Source organism: Hippocampus zosterae, chromosome 5 (genome assembly GCF_025434085.1).
Source record: "Hippocampus zosterae strain Florida chromosome 5, ASM2543408v3, whole genome shotgun sequence".
NCBI lineage: Eukaryota > Metazoa > Chordata > Actinopteri > Syngnathiformes > Syngnathidae > Hippocampus > Hippocampus zosterae.
Genome location: NC_067455.1, coordinates 20,654,323 through 20,672,226, shown reverse-complemented (window position 1 = coordinate 20,672,226; position 17,904 = coordinate 20,654,323). Strand labels below are relative to the sequence as shown.

General features: G+C 41.5%; 2 protein-coding genes across 6 annotated transcripts; one reads left to right on the top strand and one right to left on the bottom strand.

Annotated features, from left to right (window-relative positions):
* Positions 1–375: 375 nt before the first annotated feature.
* On the bottom strand, positions 376–6,069 carry gdf6a (growth differentiation factor 6a). The gene is made up of 2 exons (XM_052064777.1): positions 5,548–6,069; positions 376–2,082 (listed from the first exon to the last, which is right to left on the bottom strand). The coding sequence occupies exons 1-2, from the start codon at positions 5,906–5,908 to the stop codon at positions 1,109–1,111; spliced, it is 1,335 nt and encodes a 444-aa protein (XP_051920737.1). The 5' UTR covers positions 5,909–6,069; the 3' UTR covers positions 376–1,108.
* Positions 6,070–7,864: 1,795 nt separating this feature from the next.
* On the top strand, positions 7,865–17,679 carry sybu (syntabulin (syntaxin-interacting)). Of its 5 annotated transcripts, none has more exons than XM_052064708.1 (8): positions 7,865–8,183; positions 11,132–11,189; positions 11,302–11,488; positions 12,271–12,471; positions 13,619–13,715; positions 13,829–13,981; positions 15,392–15,547; positions 15,924–17,679. In XM_052064708.1, exons 2-8 carry the CDS (start codon positions 11,166–11,168, stop codon positions 17,068–17,070), a joined length of 1,965 nt encoding a protein of 654 aa, XP_051920668.1. In that variant the 5' UTR covers positions 7,865–8,183; positions 11,132–11,165; the 3' UTR covers positions 17,071–17,679. The 5 variants fall into 5 exon arrangements, with proteins under 5 accessions (XP_051920668.1, XP_051920671.1, XP_051920669.1 ...); XM_052064711.1 differs by having other exon boundaries at positions 7,868–8,183; positions 12,325–12,471; XM_052064709.1 differs by having other exon boundaries at positions 7,871–8,183; positions 13,847–13,981.
* Positions 17,680–17,904: the final 225 nt, after the last annotated feature.

Below are 17,904 nucleotides of genomic sequence, written 5' to 3'. Positions count from 1 at the left end.
AAAAGAATACACCTTAAATTACTCTTATCAATGTAAGAAATATATGATTATCAAGAAACTCTGTACATCACAAATAATAAAATAATTATAGAATAAAAATTATACAGATTTGAGTGCATTTTGTACATTTACAAAGAAATGCAGTTCTCTCATTTCTTCATTCGGAGCACTTTGTAAAGTTATCGACGATACAAAATATTTACAGCTCAAAAATATTGAACAGCAGTGCATTCAAAGCTAATGTGCATTTAAATATCGCTTCATTTGCGAGTCTCTTGTATTACATTTTCCTCACCAGAGCAGACAACATTTCAAATATCTTCTTGGCGCAGTAAGCTGCGGAAGTGCATTTCATAACGATGCAGACTTTTGAGCAAAAACAAAATAAAAAAAGTTCACTATTCATGTATGTGCTTTTAAAAGGTCTTTCTGCAAAAGCAGAGGGCCAGCAAGTCCGTTTTTGTCCTTTCCTGTCCACAAAAGCACACGATGACCCTCACAGCACCTCCCGACTGGTCTGCAGTCGGCAAAAATCTCTTGAAGGCATTATCTCCTCTTCTCTGACTCTGTGTGTGCATCTATGCGTGTGCGTGTGACATTCTCTCCCCTTTCATTTCACTTCTTTTTTTTTCTTTCAAAACATGCACTTGCACGAGCCTTTAATGACTCCAGTCGGACAGAGGCAATTATGAGGTGGATGAACAGACCCAAAAGAGTCCGTCCGCCCTACAGACACGATTGCACAACAAGAGCTTGCAAGTCCAAACGCTGACAGGCAAAAAGCCTCTGTGCTCTACAGCCACGGCACGAACAGGTGCACAGTGGCACCCAATGGGGATTCCATCACACAATGGACACATCTCTGGGAAACAAGGGCCTGTTTGATGACTGGTAACTTTTGCATGGTTGGGAAATAACACTTTAAGGCAGAGAGTGTGCATTTTTGTGAGCGGTGAGTTGGAATAAATAAGCAAACATAGCATGGAGTGTCTCACGTGGATATCATGAGTCGAGGTATCCTGTAAGGACTCTTGCGCCCTTCCGCCCACATCATCATGAATCGATGTCTTTTTTTTTTTTAAAGAATTCCTTTCAGAACGAATGGCCGCTACCTGCACCCACACTGCTCCACCACCATGTCCTCATACTGCTTGTACACCACATTGTTGCCCGAGTCGATATACAGGATGCTGATTGGGCTCAGTTTGGTGGGGACACAGCAGCTGGGCGGGGTGCTGTTGGGGTCCATGGAGTTCATTAGAGTCTGTATGATGGCATGGTTGGTAGGTTCCAGGTGGGATCTGAGCGGGAAATCACACACCCCTTCGCAGTGGTAAGCCTCGTAGTCCAAGGGTGCGATGATCCAGTCGTCCCAGCCCAACTCTTTAAAATTCACATGCAACGCCTTTTTGCTGCACCTGGATTTGGATTTCTTTCCATGTCTTTTCCCATGGCGGCTGCTCAGCACTGTCCTCCTCCGCCTCCGGGCCCCCTCCCCTCTGACCCCCCTTCGGGGTATCCCCTCCTCCTCCAACTCCTCCTCCTCCACTGACGCTCTCACCACCTCTGTCTCCTTGATAGACCTCCGCGACTTGATCTTCTCTTTCATCTCATTGAACAAGTTCTCCCTTTTCTTGGAGCGGGTGTAGGCCACCAGAATGGCTTTCTCCTGCTGGGACCGCCCGGTCCTGTCCAGACCCAGCACCCTGAGGTCCAGCTCAGTGTCGGAATTACCAAGAGTGACTCTGAGCTGAAAGCAGAGCTGGTTCCCTTTATGTTCAGGATGATGATGACGATGATGATGGGATTGCTGCTGATGTTTATGAGATTTAAACATCTCCCACACGTCCAGAACCTCCCATCTGGACTTAGTAGAGTCCAAAGGGTCCAGCAGCCTGGAGTCCATCAGCATATCAGAGCTGCAGGGATAAAGTTGGATGCGGTAGAGGTCTGTCGTCTTGAAGTCTCCCAAAGCTCTCCTAAATATCCTTAATTCCGCCCCAACCAGCTCCTCTTTGTCTGAAAGGGTTGAGACATCAAACAGATACTTTTGTCTTCGCAGAGGAGGGTGCAAAAGATCGTCTGCAACGATAAAAGAAGAAAATAATTGCAGTCGGATTCACTTAGGGAGTACAGTATTCAAATTGGCAAGGGAGAAGACTCGCAGAGGCCTTGGTTCTCCCCCACTCCCCCCCCCAACCCCCCCCAGCTCAAATACTCACACTAAACCAACATGGGGGAATATAATCTTTTTTTTTTTTTTACCCATTTTGTGCTTTAAAAAAAACCATCTTCCGGTCATACATTGAAAGTTCATCAACTTGAAAATATGAACTGTTCTAAAAATGCTTAGACTGCAGTTTTTTGTTTTTGTTTTTTTCAGACCATCATAAAAGTTTGCTTCTTCACAGACACTCAAACTGATTCAAATGGACCACTATAGACATAACATTAATTTGAGACACATGCTCAAACTCATGAAGAAGAGCACAACATATACAAAATTCGTCATTTAAAAAAAAAGTCCTTTGTTAATTCGAGTCTGTTCGTTTAGAGAAATACGGTCTCTAAATTATTCATTTTTTTCATTAGTTATTTCTTTTACATACCTACTAGCTCCACGCGTTTGAAGCTCCGCGCTTTTTTATTTATTTTCTGTCGCGCGTAACCAGCTACTTGATATGCAAAGCACGCAGCGTCCGGGCCGTTTGCAGGAAGATCTACTGTATTCCTCTTGCCGGCATTTCTTTTTTATTTTACTGGGGCATATCTTAAGAATTAATCGATTTCACTCACGTTTTATTTCGTTTAAATTGTAGGGTTGCCGCTTGTGCAATATTCTAATTTAGAGAATTGTCAACTTTTGCAACAAAATAAAGTTGGGTAAAGTTAGCGCTGCGCGTTTAACGGGCCAAAGGCAACATACACTCCACTGAACAATACACAATTAATGCATTATACTCTGCAGGAGCCCGAGGAGGGGGCGGGGGTGTGCAAATATTCCATCAATGTGACGCTGTGGTAAAGAAAATTAAAGATTGAAGAAAATAATAATTAAAATGACATGATTTGAATAGAACTTTAAAAGCGAAAGCAAATAGGGACTCATAAGTGGACATAACGACGGTCAGGTGTTTTCCTGACAGAAAAAAAACATGTTCTTCAATGTTCTGTGGCGAGATAGTGAGGTTTTAAAAACACATTGAATCGTGTTTAGTTGTATTGAGGGAAATATAATAAAAGGCCCACTGCTCATGACACGGTTCAAATGCTGTGTTTTTGGGTAGTCAAATGCGTCAGAATGAACGCTTGCCCAATTGACCATCATCATATCAAAATATCAAACTTCTTTGAAAAATAAAAGTGGCAAGGCTGCGTGCGCACACTTGCGTGATTTGTACAAGCTATTCCAAATACACATTTGATTCTACTTGTCAGTTTCCCTCCGTGAACCATGGCGAGTGAAACCGTAAAAAACAGATTGAAACCGTGTGTTTGTTTCTGTGACTTCGGGTCTGGTCTGCATTACGTTTCTTTTCTACTTTTTTTTAACAAGACCTTAAACAAAATCGAATTCAAGTTCACCAAATAATTAACAGCCTGAATTCCCATCTTCCTCATTAAAGTACTTCCCCTCTTATATTTCATCCCATCTTGCCAACGACAACATCCCCCTTAAAATGCCCCTTGAATAGACTGGATGAACAGCCTGTTGAAATTACTGACATATTCGTGTTGACAGACAAGAATGTACCAGGTTTTCTGAAAATCGAGATTCCGTTAGACGACTACACAAGTTTTGTTGTCAGCAAATGCAAATCACATTTTGCAACGGTTCATTCATTGTCAATGAGAAGACGAAGTTGCGTTGTAATGAGATTTAACGACACCGCGGTGTTTATTTTTTATTAGAAATCGCCTTTAACTACATGTCTATTTTTAAAAAGATTACATCGTCCACGAAAACGATTATTCATAAAGTGTAAATATGCTCAAAAACACGAACAACGCGCTGGAGCGTTCAGGCGTAGCGCATGCTTGTGCATAAAAGCAGGCCGAAATTGGTAGGTTTGCCTTGAGTTTTATTCCCAGCGGCGTTAAATGCTGCAGGATTACTTAATAAAATGCAATACTTTTGGGGGGACCCGAAAAAGAAAGAAAATGTGCAAGAGGGCAATAAGCATATTTTCCCTAATATATATTTTTTATTGGCGAGGGAAGACGACACCATATATATATATATATATATATATATATATATATATATATACAGTATATATATATATATATATATATATATGCCTATAATTTCCTAGCAGGTGAAGCGTGTATTTTTGTTGTTGGTTGGCGTCATCTTTTAGCCGTCCTAGTCGTTTATTTAGCGTCGTCTCATCGTGGCCTCTGAGTCGTTTCAGAAGAAGACAGTGTTTGATATGACATGCACACTCAATTAGATCACTGAGTTCAAATACCCCAATCTGCCGTTCGATGCCATGCAGCTCTCAGAGGGTCCGAGCTCGGGGTCAGAGCCAGTGACACACCACATCACAATCACCGGCGAAGAGTGCAACCCCCCCCCCCCCCATCGAATCAGTTCACACTGCAAGAAGCAGACACAAGCACGAGCTCGAAAACTCGTGCTGACTTTGTTTTGTGTCTTTACACAGGAGCCGCAATCGTGTCTTTTTTATTTTGGACTGCGTTTTTAACAAAACGGGTCAAATATTGAAGGTGGAGCTGGAACCAGTAACTTGTCTTGTATTTTTGACTGCGTGTTTATCAAATGTTGCATTTTTTATACGGAATGCAAATTATTCATTACATCGGACACATCAGAAAGTGCACTAATTACCCCGTTGTCTGTGTAAGGGGTAAATGATTAATCGTAATAAAATGCACTTTCCACGATAAATAAATATATGGCGTGTGAGTGTTGCAGGGTAACTTTGAGTTATACTCTAATTGCAATATTGAACAAGAGAGTTGAAATGACAAGCATCAAACCACTTGCTTCCACGCTTCCACACTATTAATGGCTCAAACACCTGTTCGTCGAACCCAGCTCCCCACTCAGATTGCCTACCGACCTACCTACGTGAAAATGCACTCAATTCATTTCCATGCGAATTTGGGGGTGCTGTGCATGGAAAACACAAGTGTTGTGGTATTGCCGACTATAACGAAGGGGAAAGTTTTCTATTCACGTGGAGCTTTTTTTATGCCTGCACTGACACTGATTTACAACCTTCGTATAGAGACCTTCTCAATTAGTGTTTTACTGTCGTGTTACCCAGGGGTTAAGTGTCGTACCTATAGCGAAAGCCTAAGAGGAAAAGTCACACGTTTTGAGAGTGTGAGAATAACATGTATCCGCATCGTCTTATTTAATCCCGACTGCGTGAATCGTTCATTTTCCTAATTTGCACTCCATGGCGTTTTTTTTTCTTTCTTTACGCCAGGTTACCCCCCCCCCTCCCCTCCTCGCCGCAAAAAAAAAAAAAGTTTTGCAAGATTGATTGTGACTGTTGGCCGCGGCCCCAAACCAACCTGTTCCTCTGTCCACGAAACTTGTTATGGTGTTGGCAGATTTAGAGGAGCGGAAAAAGCTCGCGTTTAGCCCGAGCTTCTCCGCTGCAGAGTACGTCCTGTAAATAGAGAGCATGTACTCGTGCGGCACGACATCGTCCGTAAGATCTTCTTTGTGCTGGTTCATCATATGATAGGAAGAGGCGAAGATGTCTTTTAGGAGTTTGGTTGACCTCTGTCCGCCCTGATGAGAGAGCCTGGCTCCCCTGTTCCTCTTCGGGGTAGAGGGAGAAATGATAGCAGCTGACTGAAAACATGGGATATTCCAGAGGAAAACGACAAGCAGGCCCACATAAAGCGAAACAAGTCGAAATGCAAACATGGCTGAAGAGTAAGTGGGAGATGTCGAATGTCGAGAGACTCGTATGTTTCCTTCCCTTGGACGGAGGGGTCCGCCTGAGCCGGAGATGGTCTGCGCTTCAGGGTGTGAGGTTGGTTTGCGCCCTCTAGAAGTGCGTTTTGCGCTCGGGACTCCGCACAAGAACAGAGCCTGTTAGGCCGATTGGAACACGCCCACACGGTCACTCGGTGCTTCCCAATTTCATGACATCCACTTGCGAACACGGAGCCAAAGGCCGGACGAGCGACCCGGGAATCCATGTGGGAAAGTTTTTGTTGTGATTTCGCAATTCATCTGTTTATTGTCTTCTTTATAGATCCTGAAATGTACGCACACATATGCGTGGATGAAAAATCATCCGAAACAAGCGACATTAACATTCGATGATTTAAGACTCGTTTTGGATAAGCATAATCTTTGAAGTTTACAAAATTAAACAATAGTCTCAGTCCAAAATATATAGCTGTACAGCCAGAGTATGACTACAAATTCGTATAATGGTCTTTATCATATGGTCGTTGGGCACTAAAACCTCCAAGGACACATCCGATCAGATTAGATAAGATTTGAACATCTAGATAGTTGAAAACATTCTTAGTGATCATAAAGCCGCTTCAAAATAACTATTGTCGATTATGCAACAATGGCAAAATATATTTGCACGTACTTAACATTTGATCAGTCGCATGACATCTGGATGCTATGAAGCGGGATCAAGCACTCCATTAATTAACAGAAATGAATGCACTGACAGATCCTTGCCAACTCAAAGCATCAGAGTCCCGTGCAGGAACCGCACAAAGAAGTTCGGAATGGATTTAGCGACCTCTAGTGTCTCATTGTTCACGGTAGAATTGATCTGGCCAACTACTGTTACTCTAAGTAAGCACATGTCAGGCTCTTAAAATGCCCTGATACATGTAAATGTCAATTAAATGCACATAAATATACAGGTCCATCTTTTCCCTTCGGGCGCCAGATGTGTTCTCAATGAAATATTGAGTTTTGATATCTCGAAAGGTTGTAGCTTGAAAAATGTTAGAGATCAAGGCAAATTGTCAATGTTGCTTGTTGCAACTTAGCTACTTTGGCGCTTAAAGGGTTCAAACATTAGACTATGGTGGAAGGAGAAGGTACTACTTCTCTTTCGTGTTTGCTTTGAAAACTTACTGTAGCTTGTAGCAGTTCTTCTAGTTCTTCCTTTCATACCTTTGCTGCTGTGAATTCGGAATTTCTCCATTGCGAGACTAATAAAGGATTTCTTACTACACACAGTCCAATCTTTTCATGATGATGGATATTTATACATTTTTACAAATCTTAAATTCACCCCTCAAGGAAGTAGAACGTAGAGAGAAGGTAGTTGACACATTTCAGGCTTCAAATATAAAGTTGTAATTTTATTCATTTATTTTTAAAAATTGAGATGTTAAAATCGGTGAGTGCATTGATGTATGACCAGCTATTACGTTGAGGGGGGTTACTCGCGTCAATTGGGGAAGAAGTAATTACACGTTACAACCAGCAGAGGGCATTAGTGACGTGTTTGTTTGGTTACGTAGTTGCACCCATCATCCAGAGCTAAGAACCAAATGGCGCTCCACTCATACTCGCTTTCAAATGATGAGCACCAACACACGCGATCGGGTAGATGGGACAGATAGTCTAACAATAGCAATTTTAGATGTTTTTCTGTAGCTCTACATGCTTGATTTAGTCATCAGTGCTTCACAGCCTAGTGCTATCCAAAACAAAACCTTGGCGTATCACGTGATTCACGACAATTGATTTAAATTTCACGATAAATAGTTGGTGAATCTTTATTATTAACAGCTACAAGAAACGAGCACTGCCCCCAGCTACCCATCATTCAGTACCATGGAGAGCCATCAGGATTTACGCACAGAATATTTACGTGTGCTTAACTTGAAACGTTTATGCCATCTTTATTTTGCCCATCCTTGATGCTGATCCACTAGAATGGATCACATGTACCGTTCCCATATTGCTCATCTTCGTCCCTTGGCAGTTAACGCTGCTATGGGTGACTCAAGAGTTAATGCGTTATGTAACACCCCGAGGATGGTCGTCATAATGTGCGCGCACTGTCAGAGGTCCAATGGTGTGTGTCCTCTCTGGGGGTCCATCTGTCCTGGAAAACACATTCACAACCTGCTACCAGCAAGAGGACGTGTATTTGTGCTCCGCAGACATCGCCGTACCCTTCTGAACAGCATCACAGACTGCAACACGTAAGGTGAGCCTTTTGCTGGCGACATTCATATCATGATTTGTAATGAAACAGAACATCGAATGGATGTTTCCGAACAAATACACCTGTTCTTACGTGCGAAGTTTATTTGGGGGAGAAAGTGTCTAAATAAAATGTATTATTATATATTATTATTATGAGAATATGTTATGTCATTTTTTGTTATGACGTTGAGAATAATGTTATTATTTGGTGAGCTGACTAAAATACATCGAACCCATGAATGTGTTTATTCCAAAGGCATAACACCTTTTGTTGTAGGTGGGGCACCAAGTAAAACAAATTGAATGACGAGTTATGCAAGGAGACTGAAATGTGAACAAATCATTTGAAGTCCATTTCCACTATTGTTTGTAATTCATTCAGAAGAATTGTAAAGAACAAAACAGAAGTATCATCGAATATAAAGATGACACTGTTCTGCCAAAAATACAAAGAAAGATATATATTTTTTTCTGTTGGGGGTGGGGGCTTTGAGCGGTCGAGTGGTTAGCATGTCGACCTCACAGTGCAGAGGTGTAGGGTTTGTTTCCGACTCTGGCCTTCCTGCGTGGACGTTGCATGTTCTCTTCGTGCCTGCATGGGCTTTCTCCTGGACCTCCGGTTTCCTTCTACCAAAAACTTTCATGGTCGATTAATGGAACACTCTAAATTGACCCTATGTGTGACTGTGAGCACAAATGGTTGTTGCCTATTCAAGTTCAAGTCAACTTTATTGTCAAATGTGCTATATGTGCAACATACAGCACAGATGAAATTTCATTCGTCTCAACCACAGGAGAGGGAGGAGCCGCTGTGGGTACCCGTCCACCATCAACAGAACAGTTCACATAAAATGACAAAATAATACAACACAACACAAGACAGCCAGTCATACAATCTCAACCACCTTTTCTGCATACACTTAGTATCAAAAGTGTCCTTTCATCATGGTTAAGATTGCAGAACTGTCTATGTCTTGTGTGTTGTGTTGTATTATTTCGTCATTTTATGTTAACTATTCTTTTGATGGCAGCGCGGGCACCCGCAGCGGCTCCACTTTTTTCCTTGTTGTCTGGTTAAGAGGGAAGAAATTTCATCTGTGCTGAACATTTGACCAAGTTGTACCTGACTTAATGAGTTCTTCAAGGGACCCTAGATCAAGTGGTTTGTATGGTACATATTGTCTAAGAAAGCTGGCAATCGTGTGTTTACCATAAAGATGAGATCCTTAACTAATTCGCTCCCAAAGATGTTTTTAAACGTCTTTTCAGACTTGGTCTAGAATTGGCTGGTACTGAATGGGTTAATGAGATAATGATGCAATTGGGGAACCAAATTGTCTTTAGAGGTTGCAATAATAACCTAAGGGCAGTTGAGAATGTGACTCTACCCCCAAAATTTTCTTTTCATCATCTCACAAATAGTCTGCGACAGCCATGTAAAACAATGAATTGGACAATTGTTTTATATCTCTTGTATGGCAGAGATTCCGTACAGCATTTATTAGACAACTGGAACAAACCGGTGTGCAAATGCAAATCAGTTGGTACATGCAATATCAAAGGCGTAATGTTCATGTGGAATGTGAAAGTCTCCCAATTCGATCAGCTGGTCACACCCACACATCATATTTCAACATTAGTAATGAATGTATGCATGAGTATTATTGGTATTAGCATGAGTTTCAGAAGTTGATAAACCGTGCAAACGTGTATGGAATTGCTCCCTTCTTCTGCATTTCCATTCGTTGCTAAGACTGTTGCTAGGGCACTGGGGTGGATGTTTTTCTCTGCTTGGGGCTTCCGCTCGACATCTGCTCATGTACTATGGCACTTGGGTTTGTGAGGAGATTGAAATATAAAAGATATGATGGAGGCCACCTACATTTGGGTTCAATTTTAGAATCTCACAATGAAAAATGGAGTTCATTCCCATGGCGCTCTGCTCTATTTTTGCCATCCTTTGTGGTTTGAAGAAAGAGGATGTCATAATCGGAGGGGCACATACAAAATTCAATCGGATTTACTTTTGGCCATCATCAAATACGTACTAGTACAGATCAAGAATATAACAAATATAGGCCCAACACCTCACAAAAGAGTCAGGCAGAACAAAAAACTTGGGCTCAATGACATCATTGAAGCACTAAAAGAAATACATCACATTTGCACTTATGCAACTGACCCATTCAGGGAAGCTGCTGAGAGGCAGCGCAGCTAACAAACCAGAAGTGATGACACTTTACATTTTATTCAAGCATGAGAGGAAATTCTGCATTATTTAGCTCCAAAGCATGAATAAAAAAAGATTGTTCTTTGTTAAAGTGTGCGTGGGGGGGGGGGGGGGGGGGAGTTTAACCATTGGAGAGTTCATTTCTATTTTGGTCTTTATTTTCATTTAAAGGGACAGTGTGTAGAAATTTTGATTTCATTCATTAAAAAAAACACTCTTAATTTTAACAATGTGCAAAAAGTATGTTCAAGCACATCAATGTACATTTTTCAATATAATCCGAGGTCTAGTAATCGCTAATTATATTAGACGGGTCGCGCCTCACCTGACAGGAGGCTGACATGTTTCGCCGCGGCCTTTCAGCAATGAATACCTAAAGGAGACCAAATTAGGGAACGTAGTTCCTCAAAGTGTTTTAAATACAGTTTTTTCTTACTGTTATCATAAGAAAAGATCGTTGTAAGAGTGTGAAATGTCCTAAAAATGTCCTTCACATTCTAAAGTATAGTGTCAATCGTCAATTTTTTTTTTCACAAGGTTCTAAAATTAGAATGTGTTGGCGCTGTACTTGTACCATTTGTACCAGGCTGTATGTGAACTGTGTGTGGATGTTTGCATGCATGCATGTGTGTTATTGTAACAGGTGGGTTTAGCAATGCATCTGAAAAAAGGGTTTGTTCTTTGTTCCCCGATTCCCACCTCATCCTTCTTTTTTGTAGGATAAATCAGTGGGAATACACTACATGACACACAATGGGGCCATTTCAAGAGTATGAGGTGAGTCTTTTGTAAATTAGGTGATATCATTTTGTAGTTTGCAAGTACATCTTATATAAATTACACCAAATGGCACAGAATGAACGAGATCCGGCTTGTTCCCGCAAAACAGGAAAAGAAGTCTCCACAGAAAGGAAGCCCTCAGAGTCGCATCCCACGTCTGGTCATCCATCCCTTCCAGTTGAAGGGTAATAAGTCGCCTCTTTCAGACTCACCTTTCTCAGAAGAGGAGGGCAAAGAGTGTAACGTCAGCTCAGACCATTCTAAGAGAACGATCAGCACTAACAGTTTTTACTCGGGTAAGAACTTTTGTACCACATTGTACATACCAATATAAAATATAGATTGGGGTGTATAACTATGTTTTTTGACCGATACGATATAAACAAATCGACAAAAAGCAAAATATCCGTTTTAAACAGCATGTAGGTGTTTCTGTGTGTGTGTGTGTGTGTGTGTGTGTGTGTGTGTGTGTGTGTGTGTGTGTGTGTGTGTGTGTGTGTGTGTGTGTGTGTGTGTGTGTGTGTGTGTGTGCTCTGCTCAAGCGCAAAGGCCCACATGGGGCATTTTTTTTATTTTTTATGTATCTGTTAATTGGTCGCTACTTTGCGGATTTTTGTTTATTGCGGGTGGTTTTGGTCGCCATTAACCCCGATAAACAAGGGATTACTGTATTCTTAATGTAAAATTAATGCTAGTTCACATTAGGGGCAACCTGTATATTCGGTCATCAAGCATCTACTTGGCACGCTTTTATTTTGAAATTGTTCCTGGGAACGTGTTGTGGTGGAGAGAGAGTTTTTTAAATTTATGTATTTTTTGGGGGTGGGGGTGTCCTTTGGTCTTTGTGAGGCTCAGCATCAGTCCGTGGGCCAATGGTTGAGAACCACTGTCTTACAGCATAACAGGCAACGTTATACAATGGCTCTCATAGTCATTTATTTATAATTCATACTCATCCAAGTTGACCCCCTTATACAGTATGTGTACGTATGAGTGTGTGTGCACTCGCGTGCTTAAGGTCATGCTCTCGTGTGTCTGGTTTTGGTTATTACTGTCTGTGTGCCTATCTACAATATAGATGACACCGGCTGCCCCACTAGTCAGTCTGTGTCCCCCTCCAAAACTCCATCAGGCTCAGAGGAGAGTGCTCAGAGCTCGCCATCATTTCCCGAGTGCATGGCCAAAGTGAAGAGGGTACGAGTTGTAGCAGAGGGCAGCCGCGAACCACGGAGTGCGCCAAAGCACAAGAAGGAGCGGAGGTCGGCCGTGAAAACCAGAGGTAAAGAAAGAGAAAATGAAACACAAACTCACACATTTTCAAACAATTATCATCAAATCTTACCAAAGAGAAGGCTTTCTGCCAGCAAGCTCCCAGAATAAGCATTGCACGGCATGCACTATGTTGAAGGTCCACACCTTGTTTTGGGTCTGTGCTCAAATAGTGTTTGAATAGAAAATCCTCCCAATCTCACCCACACACATGGCGGACAAACAAGTACTTGATCATATGATAACTATAAAACTATTTGAAATAAAAAATGTGTCAACAGCTTACAAAACTGGTTGCAAACTAAAAGAAAGAATCATTACTCAACTCAGTGTTTGACCTTGGGGCAGGAAAATAGGCTCCTTATCCCTCCCTGAATGAAAATTCCTCTCTCGTGAATTTACAAATACCTTTTGGGCCACAAATTTCCATGGGCAAAGATGGGGACTAAAATGATTGGGTGAGGGAAAAAGTTTGGGTGCTTAGCCAATTAGGCTGATTAGTGGGAGGTTACTTGACTGAGTGAATGTGCACAAACCATTTGCCAACTCTCAAAGTGGTGGAGGAAGTTTCTGCCCATTTAGATTGACACAATCGTCACTGAACAGAGTACAATGGTTTTATTTGATGGCAAGAGGTGTCTCTCAGGTATGGATCAGATTTTATATCCAGCTGGATGGCTGATTATTTCAACTCTGCTTAGATGTGTCTGTTAATATATCTTTTTGTGTCAGTCCTGCAACATTTCAGCAATCAGGACACCTTGAATGAGTTTTCATTCCCAGTGAATGAGTTGCTGACCAATAGTTTTATTTCTAAAGGAGGTTATGCTCAACTCCTGAGTTTGTTTTTGTGATGCAGATTGCAGACTTTATTGTCGTTCAGGTGTGACATGCTTAAACTGTGCATTGTTGCCTTTGAGAAGTTGTATATCTGTATAGGGATGAACCTTTTTCATATAAAGTGACTGTACATTCATCTGCCACGATATTTGGTCTCCAGTTTAATGACCACATATACCTGTATTTTATTTGTGTTGGTCATTTTTAATGGCTGCCACGGACTTGACAACCAAAACAAGCATTATTTGGTATAATTTAAGCGAGTGTGTGGCTGTCTGTCAGAAGATGCAAACAATATCCAATTCCTTCTCATGCAGGAAGTGAGGCAGACTTTAGCTCCTCCAGTAGCGCAGGGAGCCTCAAGACCAGGGAGAGCTTGACTAAATCATCTACAAAGAAGACTCCCTCTCGCAGGTATTTCAATTTGGGCATTATTTTTCATTGCCAAGTTTTGAAATTGTTAGATTTGACATACCGGTAATTGTTCTATTTTTTTTTTTACATTAATTTGCTTATTTATAACCAAGTCACATTACCCACATCAGCTTGGTGCCAGTATTCAGACCACCAGGGAGCCTGTCCTCCAACCGTGATGCCGAGCTATATGCTCCTTACAGGACTCCCCCCAGAGCTGCATTGTCAACCAATAGTAGCAGCTGTAACTCCAGCCCCACATCCAGGTACCATATTTTTCAAATGCATTTTATTACCAGTGAATTTGTATGAATCAATATCCTACATTGATTATGAAGTTATTCCCAGGCCAGCAGTGAAAATGGTAAATCGAATACACAGCGCATTATCTAAGCAGCAATGGTATTCACTACACTACCAACGGCTCTCAAATAATTGTCACATTTCTCAAATATAGTACATGCAATCTTTCCGCCCTGTTTTAGCACTACAGCTATCAATGTCTTCCTATTTGTATGACAAGGTATTTTTGAGTGAGTGAGATTGAAGCAAATCCATTACGTGGGATGATTAGTGTGTATGTGGTTGGATTAGCCTCAGGCGGTTTTTGTTTTCTCCTCTGCAGACTACTGGGATTATTTGGCTGTGCGGGGGATTAATACAAATTCAGTCGTTCAAATGTCAACATGCGGAGCCCAGACGATGACCCTACTGGCTGCAGCGCAAACAGCCACATGAGAGTGAATGCTTGAATGGATTCGATGGCAGCATGGGTCAATAATAATTTAAGAAGTTTGTCCGCATGGAACTGTCGTTATCATGTTTTATTGGAACCACAGCATAAAAGTCTGTCCCTATTACATTTAACATGGATACTCATTCTCCAGTGACTCTTACCTTTTTAAAATGTTTCATCTTTTTCAGCACATGTGACTTTTGTGGATGCTTTCTCCTTTTGCGTGGTTGGCGAAAAGTAACGAGGCATTAGTAATTGCTTGTTGAATTTTTAAATAACTGAAGTCATTTTGAAAAAATATATCTTTTAACTGGACAATACTCAGAAATATTTCTTGTCTTATTCCGTATTGCCTTACTGCCTTATTTTTTTATTTCCAGACGGCCAGTCACTTGACTGTTGGAGCCAGCTATAATTGCAGTTTACATAGTTTTTCTTATCATCTTATGTACACTGTCGTTTTTTATTTCCCCAATCTATTAATAGCAGGTATAATTTGTTTCAATATAGTATTTTTTTGCCAATTTTAATGTCAGAGATGCAGAGCACTTTAATCAAAGTCTCATATGTCTCAGGTTATCAGGAAACGAAACACTTGGAGGAGAAAAAAAATTATCGTTGGAGAACCATGGAGAGGGAATATGAATTAGTGTTGAGATGGTTTTTACCAGTAAGGTGATTTTTGCCCTATTATATTGAGCATGTATTTGGAGGAATTAGTATCCTATCGCTTGTCTCCATGCCAGTAATCCACCATCAGACAGTAATTGTCTGGCTTCAGTGAACATCTGTCCGACCAAAACTCTTTCAGACAAATTGCCTTTTGCATTCAGTGATTTTTTTAAAAATTATTATTATTATTATAAATGTCTGGTTGGGGTGTGTTTTGTTTGCTTGTGGTTGTTATTTTTAAGGATGAATTAATTCCTCTGCCCAACAGGAGAGTGAACTTGAGCCGCTACCATTCATGTGGCGATAACCATGGAATCAGACCCCCCAACCCTGAGCAATACCTCACCCCTCTGCAGCAGAAAGAAGTAGTCATCCGACACCTGAAAACAAAGTTACTGGAATCCGATAACAGGGTGCATGACAGGTCAGTTAGCATCTAGCTTGTTTAACTGTGATTTGTAATGTTTTTGTGTGCGTGTGTCTGTGTGTGTGTGTGTGTGTGTGGTTTTAAAGCATGGATGGTCAGTGGTCATAAATAGTGCTATAGTGGATCTAATGTAATTAACCAAATCCTGAAGCTCTGTTCAACTGACATTGACTTCATAGTTACACAAGACAATAAAAGAATCATGATATAACAATGCTGAAGTTTAGTCTTGTGTGAAACTTTCTTCCGGATTCAGTTTTAGTATGAATATTTCACAATGCTCATTTTGCCTCGTGTGAGATAGTTGGCAGTCTTGACAAGAAATTTTTGAAATGCTTCCTTCCATAACACTGAGTGTTTCTCTGTTTTTCAGAGAGGCAGAAATTGAGGATCTCAAGGGCCAGCTCAGCAGAATGAGAGAAGACTGGATTGAGGAGGAGTGTCACCGGGTAGAGGCTCAACTTTCTCTCAAAGAAGCCCGTAAGGAAATCAAGCAGCTGCGCCAGGTTGTGGAAACCATGAAGAGCAGTCTGATGGAAAAAGATAAGGGAATACAGAAATACTTTATCGACATCAACATCCAAAACAGGAAGCTGGAGTCCCTGTTGCAAAGCATGGAACTTGCTCAGTGCGGTGCCAGCCTTCAAGAAGAAAACGCACAGGAATTCATCTTTCAGAGCCCTGAAAGGGGTGGGAAGAAGGTTGGAGATGCAGAGAGTGAAATGGAACTGGGAGATCAAGGGGTAGAGGCTATGGCTGATAGCGGGCTGCTAATAAATGACGAGATGGCCAACAGAGCAGACATTTTAGAGCAGGCCTTCATGTCCACCGCAGTGGATTTCAGTCAGGATACCACCAACATGCTGCAACCTGGGATTGAGACGGGCCCTGAAATGTCCATATTATCGGAAATATCCATTCCACACACACCAGCTATACCAGCTGCTATCACCGGCCACTCCCTTAAGAAGACTGAAGATAAGGGAATCCAGAATGACATCATGCCAATGTCACAAGATCTTCAGGCTCTTCTTTACCAGCTTCTTCGAGTTGGAGGGAATAGAGGCCAGGCATTGTCCATCTCCAGCTCTCTTTTGGGTCTCCCAAACCCGCCCACCTCCACTGTCACTTCTGCACACCGCCCTGACTTGATGTCTCCCTCACCCAACATGCTGACAACGGCTCCCCCTGACAGCGCGGTCATCACTACTGACACTAGCTTGCGCGGCTCAGAACTGGCAGGAAACCCGCGGTTCATGGATGAGCTGGATTTTGATGTGAGCGCAGAAAAACCTCATTCCTCAGCAGGACTGGGTGTGACCGGCAAGTATTACTGGAGCAAGAGTTATCTGGTGGATCTGGTTGCCGTCGCAGCACCTGTCTTACCCACAGTGGCCTGGCTGTACTCGCGACATGGACTGGATAAAAGCACTCCAGTCAACATCGCTGCCCTCATCAGGGGCTGTTGCATCATGGGATTGCACTCTCTTCGTCACATTGCTCACAAGCCAGATGTGTAATGGCTTTCAACATGCAAGCACATGGCTCACTTTGAATTAGAAGCACTTAAGCATTTGTGAGAGTATTTTTTTTTTTTGCTTTTTCATGAACACCTAATCATTGCCGCTATTTGGCGTCCAGCACTGTATATTTACCGTGAGTTGAAACTAAATGGTAATATGAAAGGGGAATATTTATTCAGGGGTGTCTAATTTGTTTAGTTTTTGTATAAGATGATCATCTAGGTAGATGGTTTTTCTCATTGCCATTTTGTTGCTACTGTAGTTCCCAAGTTATCCTTGCTAAAAAATCAAACACTAATTCAGTTGAGTTTTCGTAAATGAAAGATTGAATGTCTGTTTCAGTTTGACACGTATTGAAATGTTTTGAGTTGTAAAAAAAACAACTTTAATTATTCAGCCAAAGCTTTAATGTAAAATCACAGTTATATTTTTAGTGAAGTGTGTATCTTCCCTCCTCACTTAGTGGAGTCTAATCAAGTTGAACCTTTTGTAGTGTTAAAGTTGATGCTTCACAGTAAATGAGTTATGTGCCTGAGCTACGTGCAATACCTGTGGTTTGCATCGGAGGACCATGTATATTTATTATTAAAGCATGATAATGCAGTACCTGGACTCCTGATATTGTTTTTGAATGGTTTGTGCTGGACCAAATTAAAGTGGATTAAAGTGGTGCCTTGGGATTCGAGTGACCAAACAAGATCTGAGCTGTCATTCCAATGATCTTTTTCTTCTCCTGGCAGTGAATTTCACTCACTTCACATTAAGCAGCGCTTTGGCAAAAATGAATATTCTTCAAAAGAGAGACTTTAAGATGTTTACTGCCACCCTCAA